This window comes from Poecilia mexicana, unplaced genomic scaffold (genome assembly GCF_051168715.1).
Source record: "Poecilia mexicana isolate PSO_F unplaced genomic scaffold, ASM5116871v1 scaffold_13, whole genome shotgun sequence".
Lineage (NCBI taxonomy): Eukaryota > Metazoa > Chordata > Actinopteri > Cyprinodontiformes > Poeciliidae > Poecilia > Poecilia mexicana.
In genome coordinates this window covers 7034647-7052267 of record NW_028263382.1, presented here as the reverse complement: position 1 = coordinate 7052267, position 17621 = coordinate 7034647, and the positions used below count along the sequence as shown (strand labels likewise).

The window sequence follows — 17621 nt, the reverse complement described above, 5'->3', positions numbered from 1 at the left end:
CAATAATTACATAAAAACATTTATCTATATATGTGTGTGAACAACTGTCCAGGAAAGCAGACTTTATTTATAAGAAATATCTTTATTTTAGATTTACAGAGATATTTACAGAATAAAACAACATTTCAATGGTAGGCTACTGTGATGCTGAAGGAAGTTCATGCTGACGGAGATTTTAAACAGGAAATCTGCAAAAAAAGAGCATTTTTCTGACACTTAAAGCTTCCAAACCATCCAAAAATAAAAACGGAAACATCCTGAGTCTCTGATAAAAAAAACAGCAGCTTATCAACAGTAGCTGGTGACTGAAACCTAAAAAAAATAAATCCGAGGAGACATAATTGGACAGAAGATCCAGCGACGTTTCTAATAATAACTGTGCAGCTGTTTGGTTTCCCAGGTCCGTCTGGGAACATTCATCACGTGGTCAGCCATTGAAGGAGCAGAAAGGGGAACAGGAAGTGCTCTGCGCTTCGATGGCGGCTGGTTTGTGTCAGGATTCAGGTTCCGGAGAAGCTTCTAAAGCAGCAACAGTTCTGCATTTCATCAGTGGCGCCCCCCAGAGGCCAGACCAGGCAAGGAAAAATATTAGGGATGGGCAATATGGACTTCGAATTTTATCACAATATTTTGTGAAAATGATAAAAAATAATGACAAAAAACAATTTATTATTACTTGTTTTTTTAGGTAACTCTATGGCTATGAATGCATGGATCAGCATTCATGGCACCACAAACAAATACTGCTTTCAGAAAAACATTTCCAATTGAAATTGGCTCCTTCCAGATGCAACTTTCTTAAACAAGTGTGATTTATACCACACTTTTTTATAATGACATATCTTTTTTTTTAGTATTGTTTTATATGCATGTATTTATTGGGTTTTATGTGTAGGTCTTGATTAAAGCAGATGATCGAATGCCTTTGTCTGACCTGAACATGATTTACTGGGGGGCTAACATTTTTCCAGGCCGGGCCCTGGCCCCTTCTGACCCCCCCTGGGGACGCCACTGCACTCAGGTAATGTCTCCCAGTTTTTCTCAGCATGTCTCAAAGCGTCGAGTCCTCACAGCTCGCAGCGGTCGTCCTCACCCTTATAGCGGTCCATGATGCTCAGCACGTCCTCCAGGATGGACGGGCCCAGGTCCAGGTCCAGGTCCAGCCTGGCCAGGGAGTCGGCCGGCTGGAGGCCCGGCACCGGGCATGGCGAGTCACTGCGCTCGCTGCTCAGATCCTCGTTGCTCAACCCGGCGTCCGAGTCCAGGCTGAGGCCGCGGCGGACATCCGGGGGTCCACACGTCTCCGACACGGAGTCCTCCGACGACGCCTCTGAGAAGGACCCGGATGATGGGACGAGCCTGCGCACGGCGGACGCTTCACAGACTTCCGGCTGAGCGTCGCCCAGCTCCCCTGGTTGCTGGTCCAGGTGGAGCCGCGGCGGCTTGGGCGGGGCCTGCTCGTGGGCGACGCACACCGGCATGGACACGGTGCTCTTCAGCAGCCCGTTGGAGGCCTGCTGGTAGTGGCAGCCGTTGTAGGCGAAGCTGTGGGGCTCCTGCGTGGCGGCCCGGTCCACGCTGTGCGAGCGGGCGTGGCCGTGGGCCGGAAGCATGTCCATCTTCCCCTGGAGGAAACCCACGTCTCCAAACATGTCCCCCTCGCCTTCCGGTCCCACGTGCGCGCTGTGGCGCACGTCTCCCAGCGGGGGGCTGATCATGTCCCCCGACAGGACGTCACGCAGCCGCAGCTTCTTCCCTTTCTTTGGGGTTGTAGTTTTCAGGTAGATTGGTGTCTTTGCTGGCATTTTGTCTTTTTTAAAAAGTGTTTGACTATGAGCAGAAGACTGAAGTATGTATTTTTAATCAAATCAGCTTCCTCTCCTGCACAGAAAAGCCATATCCGGGGTGAAAAACGTGATCTTGTTTGCAGAAACTTCAGGAATGTGGCAACAAAACACTGGAGATCTGCGAGAGGAAACAAAAAAAACTATGAATCAAAAAGAGATGAAGAGGAGAGGAAAAAAAAATCACAGATAAACGAGATGGAGGGAGTTTTATAGGCTTCCCTCCTGAGAAAGAGGAAAACGTGATTCACCCCAAGGTTTGAAAAGGGCAAAACACAAAATTTTACCAAATATTTTAGTCTGTTATTTGTTAAATGCCTTAACAAATATGATAGGATACTAGAAAGAAAACAAAACTAACTTACAAGTAACTTTTCAGGAAGATTATTTACTTAAAACAGGAGGTTAGGTTAGTAAATAATTCCTTAATACTGATGAAAACGTATTTATGCCACAGTTGGATTAACCTGGTTAGTGACCCCATCACACACACATTCTTCAAATCAAACAAAATTGGTGTCAAACGTTTGTGCAGTTACAATTTTTGCTTGTGCTGCTATTTAAAGATATTATCAATTTAGAGACATTATTAAAAAAGTTTCCTGAGGTCATCATTAATATCTGCAAAGCAAAAGCAGCACAAATGAAAAAATGTGCTGCACAAATGTAGTCGAGTTGATCGACACCAACTTTGTCAGATTTGAAGAAGGTGAGGGGTCCGGTTGACCTTTCATGACCTCTGGAAACATTTATTGAAAACTTTAAACTGATAAATGGCAGCAAAAAGTGTCCAGAAGAAACATTTGGGACCAATTATGTTAGATTTGAAGAAGATGAGGGAACTTTACTGAGGTTTAGATTGTTGATTCTTGATAAAAGTTAAATAATCTGCCAGTGGAACTAGGATGAATTTTTTTAATCAATATTAAAGAATTGTTGATTTAAAACAAGCTACTGTTTCCTGCTGAAAAGTTGTTGTAAGCTTTAACTTATTTCAAGTTTACTAAGATATTTCCACTGGAAACTACATCAAAATTATTTGGGTTTCACTTCAAAAACACAAAAACCTGCCAAGTATTTTAGTCTAGTTTCATGTGGAATTAGCTTTGTATGCTTGAATTAAGACAAAACCAGCTAACAAGTAACTTTTGTATTAAATAATTCCTTAATATTGATGAAAATGTTTGAGTTCCACTGGCAGAAACTTTAATTTAAAACAAGACATTTTCCCCATGTTGCAACTAGAACCGTTTCATCAAAATTTAGGAATTATTGACTCAAAACAAACTCTTATATCTTGCCGGAAAGTTACTTGCAAGTTAATAATATTTCAAGTTAGTTTCCTCTTAATTCAAACCTGCTTAGATATTTGCACTAAAAACTAGAATAAAAATAAAAACTACTTGATAAGATTTTGTGAATTTTGTGTTTTTGCAGTCGAACAGCAGGTTCAAAGTTTCTGCTTTCCTTCCCTTATCGCGTCCAGAGGCAGCGGACAGAGCATGTGACGGGTTCACGGCCGGGTCGTCTCCAAGCAGTGTTCAAGAAACAACTGACCTTTTCTGACCCCTGATATCTTAATTATTCATAACTATTTAAATTTAATTATGTAAAAACTAAAACCTCAGTGAATTTTGCAGAAATGTTGCAAAAAAAAAAAAAAAAAAAAATTAAAAAAAGGAGATGAGTTTGCATTTTTCACATTTTGTACATTTCTGTGCAGGAATGAAGCACCGACAGCCGCATGTGATGATATTCTGGGATCCATCACATGACAGCAGCATCTGAAAAACTGCTGCGAATGTTCAGAGCTTCAGAGACGCGGAAAATACTTTAAAAAGTTCATTTTAATTGATTTTCTCTGCAAAAATACAAACTATTACCTGATCAAGTTTCTAGTGCAAATATCTTATTACACTTGAAATAAGACAAAACTAATTTACAAGTAACTTTTCATGTTTTCATGCAGATATAAGAGCTTGTTCCCCAACATTGATTGATTGACACCGATATTGATTTAAAGTACTACCAGCAGATTATTTCACTTACAACATGGGAAAAATACCAGGGATGTCCAAAGTGTGGCACACGGGCCATTAGCGGCCCTCTGGATGATTTTGTTTGGCCCCTCTGCCCACAGAGGGTCTAGTGGAGAACAAAACACCAGACTGAAGACATTTATCATTCAGTTTTTAGTGAAAAAGATAAAAATGATAAATAATGCAAATGGAAATTATTAATTCATCAGGCAGTTAATTGATTTGTTGCTTATTGTGACAGGTTTGGTCTCCCGTGAGACCAAGTCTTGGTTTTACATTAGATACGAAATTATTTTTAGTTAATGATTTTAGCAAACTATTGGACCAAAACATCAATAATAACTAGAAAAAATAGTTAATTATTTACGTAATAATAAGTAAGGTGTGCTCTGCCCACCTCTGGTCCCAAAGTATTTGGTAAAAAGTACTCCGTACATTTTTTTCAACAAAAAATTTATGAAACTTTAACAGAAACCGCAGATGTGTGTCTGTGTCCATTTTGGTTAAAACATGTTTGTTTTTCATACAGAAAGTAGAGAATCCAGAAATTTTACTCTTGTAAGAGTAGAAATACTTCATAATAAAATTATATAGTAAAAATACATTTTTCCAAAACGTTACTGAAGTACATGTAACAGAGTTGGTGTAACCAGTTACTATCCATCTCTGGCCAGCAGCAACCAGAAGGTATAAAAAAGTTGCATCAAGATTTGAGCAACTTTTCAGCGTTGAATGGAACAAGACAGGATTCGTCTGAGCGACTGATCGATGTTGCAAACACGTCTGTTACAAATTCCATAGAAGGAAACCACAACCTGGACCGGTTCATGCCTGTAAAACTGGATTAATCTAATTACTGCAACAAAAAACACAAAAACCGATTTCCACAGACGCCTCTGCAGCGAGCAGCACCGCAGCGTCTGAAACGGCAGCCGAGTCCGATTGAAGTGAAGAACAAAAACAATCAGAGGTCAGGCCTCCTCTCAACACAAAGAGCAATAAACTCCTCGAGTCCGAACCAAATTATGGAACAAATGAATCATGTGGATTCCTAACGACGTTGATGCTGAGCTCATAAACACACCCAGACCTAAATCTGGAACAAGTTTGACCACAACAAGAGAGAAACGAGCCAGTCAGAACCGGTCCAGACGAACCGGTGGAGCAACACTTTCTTCGTAAATTTGGACGTTTTGCTGCAAAGATTTCAGCTTTCCAGCCAAACACACAGAAAATGCAGTTTCATCATGTTTTTGTGAATAAAAAGGATAAAAAAATAAAGCATAACTCAAGAGAAGAATCTTAAATGTAATTTAGAGGAAATTTAATGAACTGGATGCTACACTGCAAAAACACAAAATCCTACCTAGCATTGTGGTTTTGTTCCTAATGCAAACATCTGAGTATATCAGAAATAAGACAAAACTAACATACAGTAAGATATAAAAACTTGTATTAAGTCAATAATTCCTTAATAATGACAAAAAAGTTTTAATCCAGATTATTTCATTTATAACACTACATTTTTTCCATGTTGCAAGTAAAATAATCTGCCAGTGTAGCCATTAGCTCATTATCAATATAAAGGACTTAAAACTTAAAACAAGCCAACATATCTTACTATAAAGTTACATGTATGTTAGTTTTGTCTTATTACTTGGTAGCATTTTGTGTTTTTGCAGTGAACAAAGGAATAAACTGGATTCAAACTCAAACAATCGATGAGACGCTTTCAGATATGATCATTTATCCCATCCAACGTCTGTTTGATTCCTAAAAACTGACATCCTTTGCAACTGGCAGCGACTTTATGACCAAACTCAAATCTTATTTGCTAATTTTCTGTCCTCTATAAAACCCTATAAAACCATTTATTGGTTTTTCAGTCTGTCCTCTCTGCCTACGCCACCATTACTTGTGTTATTTCATTAAAACAGATGTGAGTACGTCCTAAAACACACTTGTACTAAAAATAAAATTAAATAAAAACTTAACTGAGATTAGAAAATTGTGTTTTAAAAGCCTTTAATAAATTCCAAAGATCCTTTAACATAAATAAATTCCTTTTGTTGAATGTATTTTTTACTGGGTTTTTATTTTTCAAGATTTTAAACATTTACCTGCATCTTAACTTTGAGCTTTAACAAAAAGGTCAAACATATGATTTCTGATACACATTTTTTTTTAAATCACAACGTCATCAGTAAAGCTAGTATTTGTGATAGTAGCTCTGTTGGATCAAAAAATACAATATTTCCTGTTTAATCCAGTTTTCACTCGACACTGTTATTTTTTATTTTTAAGCAGTTATGAGACGTGGTGCAGAAACAAACTGCTGCTGCACAAGTTACTCAGCAGGTTGTTGCTAGGCAACCGAAGAGCGCGTGAGTTAGTCGATTCCAAACTAGCCTAGTTAGCTGAGAGGCTAACGTCTTTCCTCTGTGTCTCCCAGAATGCTGTGCGGTTCCAGATCAAAGTTCATTGAATTTGAAATGAAATGAATGAATGAAATTCTATACATTGTATATTGAATATGGTTTCTAATATTTATTGATATTGATTCATGTGTCCATCCTTTCTCTCTGAAACTGTCAGACTATAATACAGTCTCTAGAGTCGCATTTTAAATGTTGAATATACTGTATTTTTAGCAATATACTGAGCATGTATGCGAGTCTTATTTATTCTTGTATGTTTATTATTTATTTATTTATAATTTTTATAGTGTGCTAAGCTGATACAAACAAATTTTCCCTCCTCATGGATCAATGTCTTATCTTATCACAATATATATCGTTATTGATTTATTGTCCAGCTCTACATGATTGTATCATGACTGATTACAAATAAAGAAATAACTTTGAGAATCCAGAAGTTTACAGTACTTTTCTGTTTAGTTTAGAGTAAAATTACGACACCATGACTCCTCATGAAGGAAGGTTAGCTGGCGTCTCTTCGCTTCATGCATCACCTTTCCTGGAAGCAGCAATCTGGGACACACACTGATGATGCAATCAACCACGGAGAGGAGGAGGGGGCAGAGGAGGCTGATCCAACATCTGTTTCTGCTCTCAGGCTCCATTTGTTTCCTGACTGCTTAAACGGCACCACTGAGCCACTCATGAGCTCATCATCATCATCATCATCTGGGACAAACAGCATTGTTGTTGTTCCTCTGCAGGTCGGTGCAAAGCTGCACAGCAGGCGACAGTTGGGCAAAACGTGCTCTGCCTGTCTGGTAATCCGTTTGTTTTTTTACAGTAAAGTAAAGCTGGTTTGATCCATTGTTTGGTTAATATGGTTGTTTTTGCCAAAAGTGGGCTGTTTGATGCGCTTAATTTTCAAAAAACTTCCAAACTTGCGACTGAGAACTTGTATTGACAGAAAAATTAAAAAACGCAGAGGAACGCCTTCATAATGTGAAAGTTATGTTCTAATTTCTGAGACTGGGAAACTGCTTATGCACACTAAATAAACAGTCTGGTTGTAAACATGTCAGCGAGAAATTACATCTTTAGTGGCTGTTCAGCCCTTGCTCTCTGCAAAAACACGTCTTTAATGTTTTTGTCTCGTTTCTAACATCTTCTCACACTTGAAATAAGGCAAAACTGGCTTTTTTTCAGTCAATATTGAAGAAAAAATTCTAGTTCACTTTGAACAAGATTGAACAATAATCTAACATTTGTTAAGGTTATTGAACCTTATTTTTCAGCTTTTTAAGTCAATGATTTCTCTGTATTGATTTTTAAAAAGTATTAGTTTCACTGGCAGATTATTTCACTTATAATAAGATACGTTTCCCATGTTATAGAACTTTTTCATCAATATTAAGGAATTATGTATTTAAAACAAGCTCCTACGTTGCTGAAGCGTTACTAGTTTTTGTTTAATTGAATTGTGCCTAGATATTTACATAGAAAATAGACCAAAAATACTTGGTAAGATTTTGTGTTTTTGCAGTGTATGCCTTTCTATATGGTTTTTAGCAAGAAGTCCATGTTTTATTCTACAAATGGAGTTATACTGTTACATCTGTTAATACCAAGGCTTTTCCATCTATGTAGTCCAATTAATAACAAAATATCACATTTTGGCTTCAGAGCTACATAAAGATGGTTACAAAGTCGGCCTTCCATCACATGAAGAACATTCAGGGATTAAAGGAATAATATCTCAACACAACCTAGAGAAACTCCTCCATACGTTTATCTTTAGTCGCATTGATTACCGTAACAATGTCTTCACAGACAGCGTCAGCCTAAAAAAATCAATCAGATCCAGAACGCTGCTGCTGGCGTTCTGACTAAACCCAGGAAGATGGAGCACATCACACCGATTCTAAAGTTCTTCCACTGGCTTTAAAATACTGCTGTTAGTTTATAAATCACTGAATGGCTCAGCACAAAAGTCCAAGTTACAGTGATAATCACATGACCAACAAACAGAAATCATTATTTTCTCTGAACACTTCAGTAGCGCAGTATAGTCAACAAATCTCCACATAAACACTTTTTTCTCCTCACATGAGTCATGCGACCTACAGCAGGATGTTACTACTGGCAGAAACCACAAAGAAGAAGATGACAGGAAGTAGCTGGAGGATGATGGTGCGGCATGTTTCTTACATGACTTATCACAATTAAAATCAGTTGTGATTTATTTTTCATTTAATAGAAACACACCAATTGCAAACTTGTGTTTTTTCAACATAAGCAGAATACCAGCAGCGTTTCCATTAACTATAGAATTGAGCAGCTTGAATTTGCTTCATGGAAAAACTGCAATTTAGAAAAAACTCTTTTCAATAAAAAGTATTGGCGCTAGGATTACGTGGTTTTTTCGGTGACATCAAAATTGGTTTATTTCTGAAAACTGCAATAGCAAAACTTACTTTGCTTCAGAGGAGCAACATAACCAGATGTTACCACTGACGGAAACAATGAAGAAAACAACGACAGGAAGTAGTTGAAAAATGGTCAGCATCTTTTTGTTTGCAATAATGAGTTATTGCAAACAAATGTATTCACGTGTGATTTTAATTGCATTTCTTATTTAATGGAAATACAGTAATTGTGAAATTATGTTTTTTTTTTTTACATTAGCGGAATATTGTAAGATTTTGCGCACATTTAGGACGGAAACGCAGCTGTTGTCCAACTCGGCCATCCTCCAAAAATGACATCTTCCTTCTCCCTAAAAGTGATGACTCCATGCGCTGCCTACACTTTGAATCAGCTCAGATTGTGATTCACGTCTGCTTTACATGTTGCAAAATCCGCCGGAGGAGCAGCTTTTCAGTTTTCCATCGCCTCGCTTTGTTGCCGTCCCCCTAATTGGGAACAGTTTAACTGGTTCCAGCAGCTGCTGGAGCACATCCAGTTAAAAAAGGCTGTGATCAGAGGAACAAAGTGAAGGTTTAAATAACTTCCTCAGCTCTCATACTGTGTGTGTTATGTAACTGCAGCCGCTGAGATCATCTGCAGGTTCTCCTGAAGTTTCCCCAGCTGACTGATTTCATTCCCCCACCGGGAAAAATCCACGCAGTTTCATTCTTCACTTGATTTCCTCCTTTAGTAAATCACGTTTAGCTCATTTAACCAACTCTGACGCATGTAAAACATTTAAACCCGTTTTATAAATTAGATTATGGTAACCAGCCATAGTCCACTGAACAGCTAGCAGGAGAAATCTTGTAAAATTATGAATAAAATGACCTTTTTCTTGCAAAAACGCATTGAAAAGCGTAAAGCTGAGACTTTTCCTGCCTGATGTCCATGTGGAAGCGCACAAAGGGAGTGTGACACGCAGCCTGCCAGAAGCTTTTATGTCAACAAATAAAACGTAACACAGGTCACTTTTTACTCTTTTTGTTTCCCATATAATAGAGACACAAAAACCCCATTCAGACGCTGAGCAGCGGTGACCAACCTCACATTTTTACGCATTAAAAGACATCCAAAAATACAGAAAATAGTCATTCAAAGTCGATATTTACCTCAAGAATAAATCTGTCTTTTCTCCTGGGAAATCACAGTGTTTTCTTTTTAAAGTCCAACAGTCCACGGACACGAAGGTGAGTTTCCTGCGGGGAATAAACCTCTTACTGACGGGTCGTTATTACTGTCTGAGAAAGTTAAAGTGGATCAACTTCCCAGTTGAAGGAGAGGCGTTAAATCAGGTCAGCCGGTGGGGGACTTCCGGTTTAGGATTTCAAAATAAAATGAGAATCAAAAAGATGCTTTTTGTCAGATTTTTATAGGTAATATTTTTTAAAAGTTTTAAACTATTTAAATCTATCTATCTATCTATCTATCTATCTATCTATCTATCTATCTATCTATCTATCTTTTTTCTGACACTGAATTTCATCCATCCATCCATCCATCCATCCATCCATCCATCCATCCATCCATCCATCCATCCATCCATCCATCCATCCATCCATCCATCCATCTCCCCAGGCAGGGATTTAAACCCTGAACCGTCTTGTTGGTAGGCAACGACTTTCCCATCATGCACCTCGTACATAATACATGTATTATAAAACTGCAACAAACATGGGGGTGGGATTATGTTTTATTTTGAAGGACCACCGCCGTTGTTTCCGGTTTAGGCCTTATCAACATTCACCTACTTGACTATTCAGACCTCAAAATTCTCAAATAACCAATCAAATCCCAAAGTTATCGATAGAAACTAATCAAAACTGATTGGAAGCAATGACTGTCTCTTTATCAAATACGTTTACTTAAATAAAGGTCAAAGGTTGGGAAATTAAAGTTAGTAAAACTGCCAAATGAAACGAGTTTAATCTGTTTTAATAATGAGAGGAAGGTAAATTCTGCTGCTTTGTTTTTATTGTTTCAGACAGAAGTAAAAGTGAACCCGGTCCACTTCCCCCGGGGTAATTATGGAGGCTTTTTACTGCCTGCGTGGAGGTGAGGAGAGCCATGCGCTTTAATTTGATTAGCAGCAGGAGCAAATACACAGAGCCACTGTTCAGGATCCAAACCAGAACCGGAACCGAGCCAGGTCGGACTCGTAGAAAAAACCCTCCAGAAATAACCTCTCAGAGCCAGAAAAGCTTTGAAAGCTGAATTCATTGCGTTGTTTTCTTACAGATTTCCCTAAATGTGGGTCAGTCAAACACAACATTTTCCCCACAGAGCCAGGCAGTCTGCCCATTACTGGGAGTTTTTCTGCTCTTAAATGTGCCCTAAAATCTTTATTTGCTGGCGCAGGCCAAGCTTACCCTACAGGATTGTTGCTGCTGCTGCTGCTGCTGCGTAATTACAGTGAGGTAATGAGGATTTAACAAATGGAGAATGCAGATGCACGCTGTTTGCAGGTCACACTGCAGACGCATCGTGTTTACGGCCCCTGAAGGAGCCTTAGAGCCAAATTAAACCCGGTTCCCTCCGGCAAAGAAAGATGCTTTGGTTGGTGGAATAACCGATTAACTTCTTACAAGGTTGCACCGAAAGCAAAATATGGTCTGCACTGCAAAAACACAAGACCAAGTAATTTTGGTCTAGTTCAGAGTGCAAATATTGTATTACTTGAAATAAGACAAAATTAATTTAGAAGTAACATTTCAACAACAACAGCTTGTTATAAGTCAATAATTTGTTAATATTGATGAAAAAGTTCCAGTGGCTGATTACTTCACTTCTTACATGGTAAAAATGTAAAATGTTTTAAGTGAAATAATCTGCAAGTGGAACTATACGGAGCTAAATCAGAGCCATAAAGTTTTGCTTGAAAGGGGAAAAAAAACTATTGAAACTGAAAAACAGTTTGAAGCTCAAACATTATTTTGAAACTGACAAAAATTGAAACTGAAAAAAAAGTTCTGAAATTGAAAAAACTAAACTGAATTTTTTGTAGTTTCTTGAAACTGAAAGAAATTTAAAGATATTTTTTTTAAATGAAAAAAAAAAGTTTTGTCAGTTGCAGATTTTGAAAAGTTACTTATACGTTAGTTTTGTCTTGTTTCAAGTGTACTTAAATATTTGCACCTGAACTAGACTAAAAGTCATATTTGTGTTTTTGCAGTGCACTGGAGTAATTTGTAGCATGAAAGACCAAAAATCTTGAAGTATTCATTTTAATAAAAAAAAAAAGTCTCAAAACAAAAGAGAAAATCTTAGAATAAACACTTTTGGTATTAAAAAAAACAACATTCCAGCCAAGAGGTGGGGTCACCAGTCAACACAGAGACTAACAACCACACACACACCTAGGGAGAACTTGGAGAAACCAATAAACCTGACATGTTTTTGGACTGTGAGAAGAAGCCAGAGTACCCAGAGAGAACTCACCATGCACAGAGAGAACATGCAGACTCCATGCAGAGAGACCGGGAATCGAACCCAGAACCTTCCTACTGCAAGGCAACAGCTCTACCAACTGCACCACTGTGTTATAAATCACTATAAATTTTGTTCCTTAAATTGGAAAAAAGTTTCTATAAAGTGTTTGATTCTCATTTAATCTGTTGTTTGAGACAAATTTTTATTAAAATGAATACTTCAAGATTTTTGGTCTTTCATGCTACAAATTACTCCAGTACACTGCAAAAACACAAAATCTTACTTTTGGTCTGGTTTCTAGTGGAAACGTCTTAGTACACTTGAAATAAGACAAAACTAACTTACAAGTAACTTTTCATTAATAAATAGAACTTTGTTTTAAGTCAGTAATTCCTTATAATTGGTGAGAAAATGTCCAGTTCCTTTGTCAGATTATTTAATTTGTAACATGGGAAAAATGTCTTATTATAAGTGGAATTTCATCAATATTAATGAATTATTGACTAAAACAAACTTATACATCTCACTGAAAAGTTCTTTGTGAGTTAGTTTTGTTTCATTTCAAGTTTAATATGTTATTTCCACTAGAACTAGACAGAAATAATATTTAATGTTTTGCAGTGTGGGACTTTACAGTTCCCGTTCCTGCAGTATTTGGGGTTTCTGATGTGTCTTCAGCTTAGAAATCACTTCAAACAAAGCTGAATTATCTCTCTTGCTCTCCCTCTCTGCTCAGGGTGGAATGTATAAACCAGATAAGAGCAAAGTTACACAACTCCTCTGACAGATGTGGTTATATCACACAGCAGGAATTACACACAGAAATGACCTCAGTTAATCAAATCAAGATGAGGTGGGTCCATATGAAGAGCACAAACAAAGTCCTGCAGAAGGCCTCCAGCTCCCCCTGCTCTGGAGGAACCCCATGCCAAGACCCCTGGAGGGGAAACAGAGTGCAGCGCTGCAAAAACAAACTCTGACCGAATATTCTTGTCTGGATTCCAATGCAAATATCTGAAGCTAACGTACAAGCAGCTTTTCAGCAAAGAAGAGCTTGTTTTAAGTCAATAATTCCTTAATATTGATGGAAAAGTTCAAGTTCCACTGGCAGATTATTCCACTTATAGCCGTTACCTAGCAACCCCAGCCAAGCCCAGTGCGTTACCTAGCAACCCAGTTCTAGTTCCAGGGACAAATGAGAACATGGCAACACCGTGTTGTTATAAGTGGAACTAGAACTTGATCATCAATATTGAGGAATTATTGACTTAAAATAAGTTTATATTTCTTGCTGAAAAGTTTTTGTAAGTTACTTTTGTCAAGGATATTAAGATATTTGCACTGGAAACTAGACAAACATACTTGGCAAGATTTTGTGTTTTTGCAGTGAACCGCACATATTTTTGGTCCAGTTTCTAGTGCAAATATCTTAGTACACTGGAAATATTGATGGGAAAAGTTTTAGTTCCAGTGGCAGGTTATTTTACTAATAAAATTGAAAAAATGTCTTGTTGTAAGTGAATTAATCAACCAGTGGAGCTAGAACTTTTTAAACTCAATATGAAAACATTTACTTTAAAAAGCCCCTATATTTTACTGAAAAGTTATTTATAAGTTAGTTCTATGTTAATTCAAACGTACTAAGATATTTGCAATAGAAAGTAGACCAGGTATACTTGGTAAAATTATGTTTTGCAGTGAATGTTTGGGTCTGATTGTGATTAAACTGCAAAACTCTCTGGAAGTGACTCATCAGGTGTTTTGGACAATAATAACAATAATGGAAAACATTTAAAACAGCAACATTGTTTTATCTTCACAACAAACTTCTAATTTTGTTTCAGTTGTCCGTCTAAAAACTGCTGATCAAAGAAGAGAAATGGGATTTAATTTTTCCTGCTGCTTGGAAAACATGTCAGCACATGAGTCAATCCCTCTGCTGACGTTTTCATGTTGTTGTGAAACAGGCCCATTCAGCGCAGGTGGAGCAAATCTGTCACCATGAAACTGAGAATTTCACAATTAAAGATTATGAGACTGGGGAGAAAAAATATCCCACACTTGAATCAGATTCAGTCTGTTTTACTGTAAGTTTACATGTCTGCCACTGACACATGCAGGATAACAGCTGAAACCTTCAGAAGGGTGATGTCACACCTAAATAATTCATTTTGCTGCAGGTATTTATCATAGTTTGGTTCTGATTCACGTCTTCAAATCAAGAGGGAAAAATGATACACTTACTGTATTTGTTATTTCTGGGAATACTTTCCTGCGTTATGCCTCATTATGCCTCGAGTTCCACCTTTATATACATTTAAACACCAATTTTCTGCATTTCTTCCAACCATAAAACTACACAAATTGAAATTACAAAATAATTAACTGAAAGCTGCAGTGTGTAACTATAAAATATTTATACGTTTGTTGAAGCTGTCATCATGTCATGACAGTTCGCTGAGGCAGATAATCTATGAAAAAATCGAGCTCCTCTATCTTTTCCCACTGCTACCAGGAAACAACCAATCAGAGCCAGGAGGCGGGCCTTACCACTGCCAATCACTGCTCCATTTACCATAGCCTATCATGAATGCTAAGGCTGCTAAGGCTAGTGAGCATGGCCACTGATGACAACAGATAAACAGTTTTCCTGCAATGGTAAGTTGTTTCGTTTCCATTAACACATTGATTGACATCGCTAAGCCCCGCCTCCTGGCTCTGATTGGTTGTTTTTGGTGGTTTTCTTCAGACAGTAATAGTAGCTCAGGGAGGAGGAGGAGATCGATCTTTTCACAGATTATCTGCTTTATACTTTATACTTTATTAAAACTGTCACCACATGGTGACAGTTTTAATAAATATATAAAAAAACATATTTTTGATAAAAGTTATATGCTGTAGCTTTAATGGAAACATCAATTTTGATAAATTGTGAAAAAACTTAGACGTTTTGAGATTAATCTCAGAAATTTTGTAGAAAATCTTGAAAATTTCTGAGTTTCAAGAAATTTCCAACAGTTTCAAGTTGTGAAGCTCAAAAATTTTCAATTTTTGTTCTAGAAAATTTCTGGCATAATTCTCAAAATTTCTGTGTTTTTTCAAAAAATTTTCAACTATTCAAACTCAGAAATGTCTAATTTTTTTCCTATAAAATTTATGACTGAAATTTGTTCCTCTTTTTGTTTTGTTTTTTAAATTTCCAATTGCCCTAACACTCTGCCTGGTCAACCACATTGAACGATATTATTACCTTTGGAAAGTCCCTACCTATTTCTCTTTCTATTTAAATTGTCATTTTAATAAAATCCTTGAAACTCTGTTGGCCTCTGCACGCTGACTTATATCCTCACTGTGGTTCTGACATGTTTTCTTTCCATTTCCGAGTAGAGAAAGCCATGAATGACTCACAGAGGAGACACAGAGTGACCTCACGGACAGGAATTCTGGGAATTTCTTCGTAAATGAGGCTCCATGTGTTTCCACTCAGTTTTCTGGGATTGGAGCAAAACCGCTGAGGTTCGGGGGTGATGGAGGAGGAACAGAAAACCCTCGGAAAGGCTAGGAAGGAAAACGCTAAAAGAATCTTTAATTCCTCTTAATAAGAATACAGTAGTTAGTATTTTTGAAATATTTAGAGTTTCGATGAAAGCTAGGCTGCATCATGCAAAAAAAAGAAAAAAGAGCTGATTTGTAACCAGGTAAAAATGTTGGAATCCGTAACTATGGCAACAAGATGTTTTGTTTTTATGACAGGGAGCAGCTGATTAGCGTCTCAAGAGCTCAGATGACGCCTGAACCTTGACTCCAAATGTCAGAAGAGTTGAAGAGGAGGCTTCATGGATGCAGAGCAGCGAGAAAGCCACAAAAACAAAAAAGTATTTTTGTCTTGTTTTGAGATCAAATATCTTATTACACATGAAATAAGTCCAAATTTAATTAGCAAATTTTCAGCAACATATAGGAGCTTATTTTCGGTCAATAATTCCATGATATTGATGAAAATGTATTAATTCCACTGGTAAATATTCCATAGTCAACAGGCACTGAACCATTGCCTAGCAACACCAGCTAAACGAAGCCCGTCTCCTAGCAACCAAATTCTAGTTCCACTGGCAGATTATTTCACTGATAATGGGAAAAATGTCTTGTATGTGAAATAATACAAAAGTGGAACTTTTCATAAAAATCAATATTTAAGAAGTATTTACTTAAAACAAGCTCCTTCATTTGGCTGAAAAGTTACTTGTATGTTATTTTTGTCTTATTTCAAGTAAAGCAAAGGAGACGGATTAGGAGAACTTTTAACAACTGATAATAACTTCTTGAAACAACCTACATATTCTCTTTTTGCTCTTATAATTGAGCAGTTTTTTTGGTGGGATGTCACGTTTTAATGTATCTATGAAGAATGATGAGGGAATAAAAGTAAAACGATGGTTAAATAACTTGAAAATGACAAATTTGCTTCATCATAACAAACTCTGCCCATCCGTTTCTCCTCATTCTGGGATCAACCCATTCGGATCCTTCTCGCCGGCCTCCTTCCTTTTCCCACTGTCCTCTCCTCCCCTCTGCCTCCCTTGTAAGGCTCAGAGGTCGTCGCAGAGGTCAAAGCCGTCGCCCGCCTGGAACCAGCGAACAGAAATAGACAGCAGCAGAGAAAGAGAGGAAGGGACGGGGCCGGATGGCGGCGTTTCTACGTAGCACTGACTGTGAATGAAGCAAGGACAGAATACGTGTCGTAATTTATTTTTCTTGAACCCTGAGAGTGAGGACATTGTGTACAGTCGTCTCAAAACAATATATTTAAAGTGAAACTGGAGTTTTGAGGGTGGGATTGCTATCAGTGGATGGAAACATTTAGCTAACAGTTAAATAAAAGGCATAAAAATATTTTTATTTAGAAATTACAGTGGAAAAGCAATAAACTATAAATCCTTTTTGGCATACTTGTTTTATATACTTTTTTAAAATTAAAAATGTGTAAAAACAACAAATTAGTCAAAATCCAATATGGCTGCTGTTGCAATGAACTTTTTTTTCTTTTTCACACCTCTGTTTCTTTGTACAAAATAAAATACAGTACTGTGCAACACTTATGATGTCTTAATATGTTTATTTTCTGATTGATGCATAACAAGCCATTGGAATAATCTGGAGATGATGCAATCAGAGGTTTGCTTTCCAGCTTTAATTCATTTAACCACATAAACATCAGACCAACCAACATTTCTGGTGTAGCGTATTAGCTTTACCTTTTGCTAAATACGGCATTGTTTTAACATTTAGCATTAACTTTTGCTAAATATCTTTTTGACACGTAGCTTTAGCATTAGCTTTTGCTCATTGCTGTATTGGAATAACGCTTTAAGGTTGACTTTTACTAAATACCGTGCTGGTATAGTGATTTAGCATTAGCATTTGTT

General features: G+C 37.4%; 1 protein-coding gene across 2 annotated transcripts; it reads right to left on the bottom strand.

Moving 5' to 3' along the window:
* Nucleotides 1–62: 62 nt before the first annotated feature.
* On the bottom strand, nucleotides 63–10030 carry zgc:154093 (cdc42 effector protein 2). Of its 2 annotated transcripts, XM_088011613.1 has the most exons (3): nucleotides 9879–10030; nucleotides 3894–3989; nucleotides 63–1965 (listed from the first exon to the last, which is right to left on the bottom strand). In XM_088011613.1, exon 3 carries the CDS (start codon nucleotides 1803–1805, stop codon nucleotides 1068–1070), a length of 738 nt encoding a protein of 245 aa, XP_087867739.1. In that variant the 5' UTR covers nucleotides 1806–1965; nucleotides 3894–3989; nucleotides 9879–10030; the 3' UTR covers nucleotides 63–1067. The 2 variants fall into 2 exon arrangements, with proteins under 2 accessions (XP_087867739.1, XP_014868580.2); XM_015013094.2 differs by lacking the exon at nucleotides 3894–3989.
* Between the last annotated feature and the right edge of the window lie 7591 nt (nucleotides 10031–17621).

Excerpts from the sequence above, each read along its gene's own strand:
- zgc:154093 (XM_088011613.1), bottom strand. The coding sequence starts at position 1,805 with ATGCCAGCAAAGACACCAATCTACCTGAAAACTACAACCCCAAAGAAA.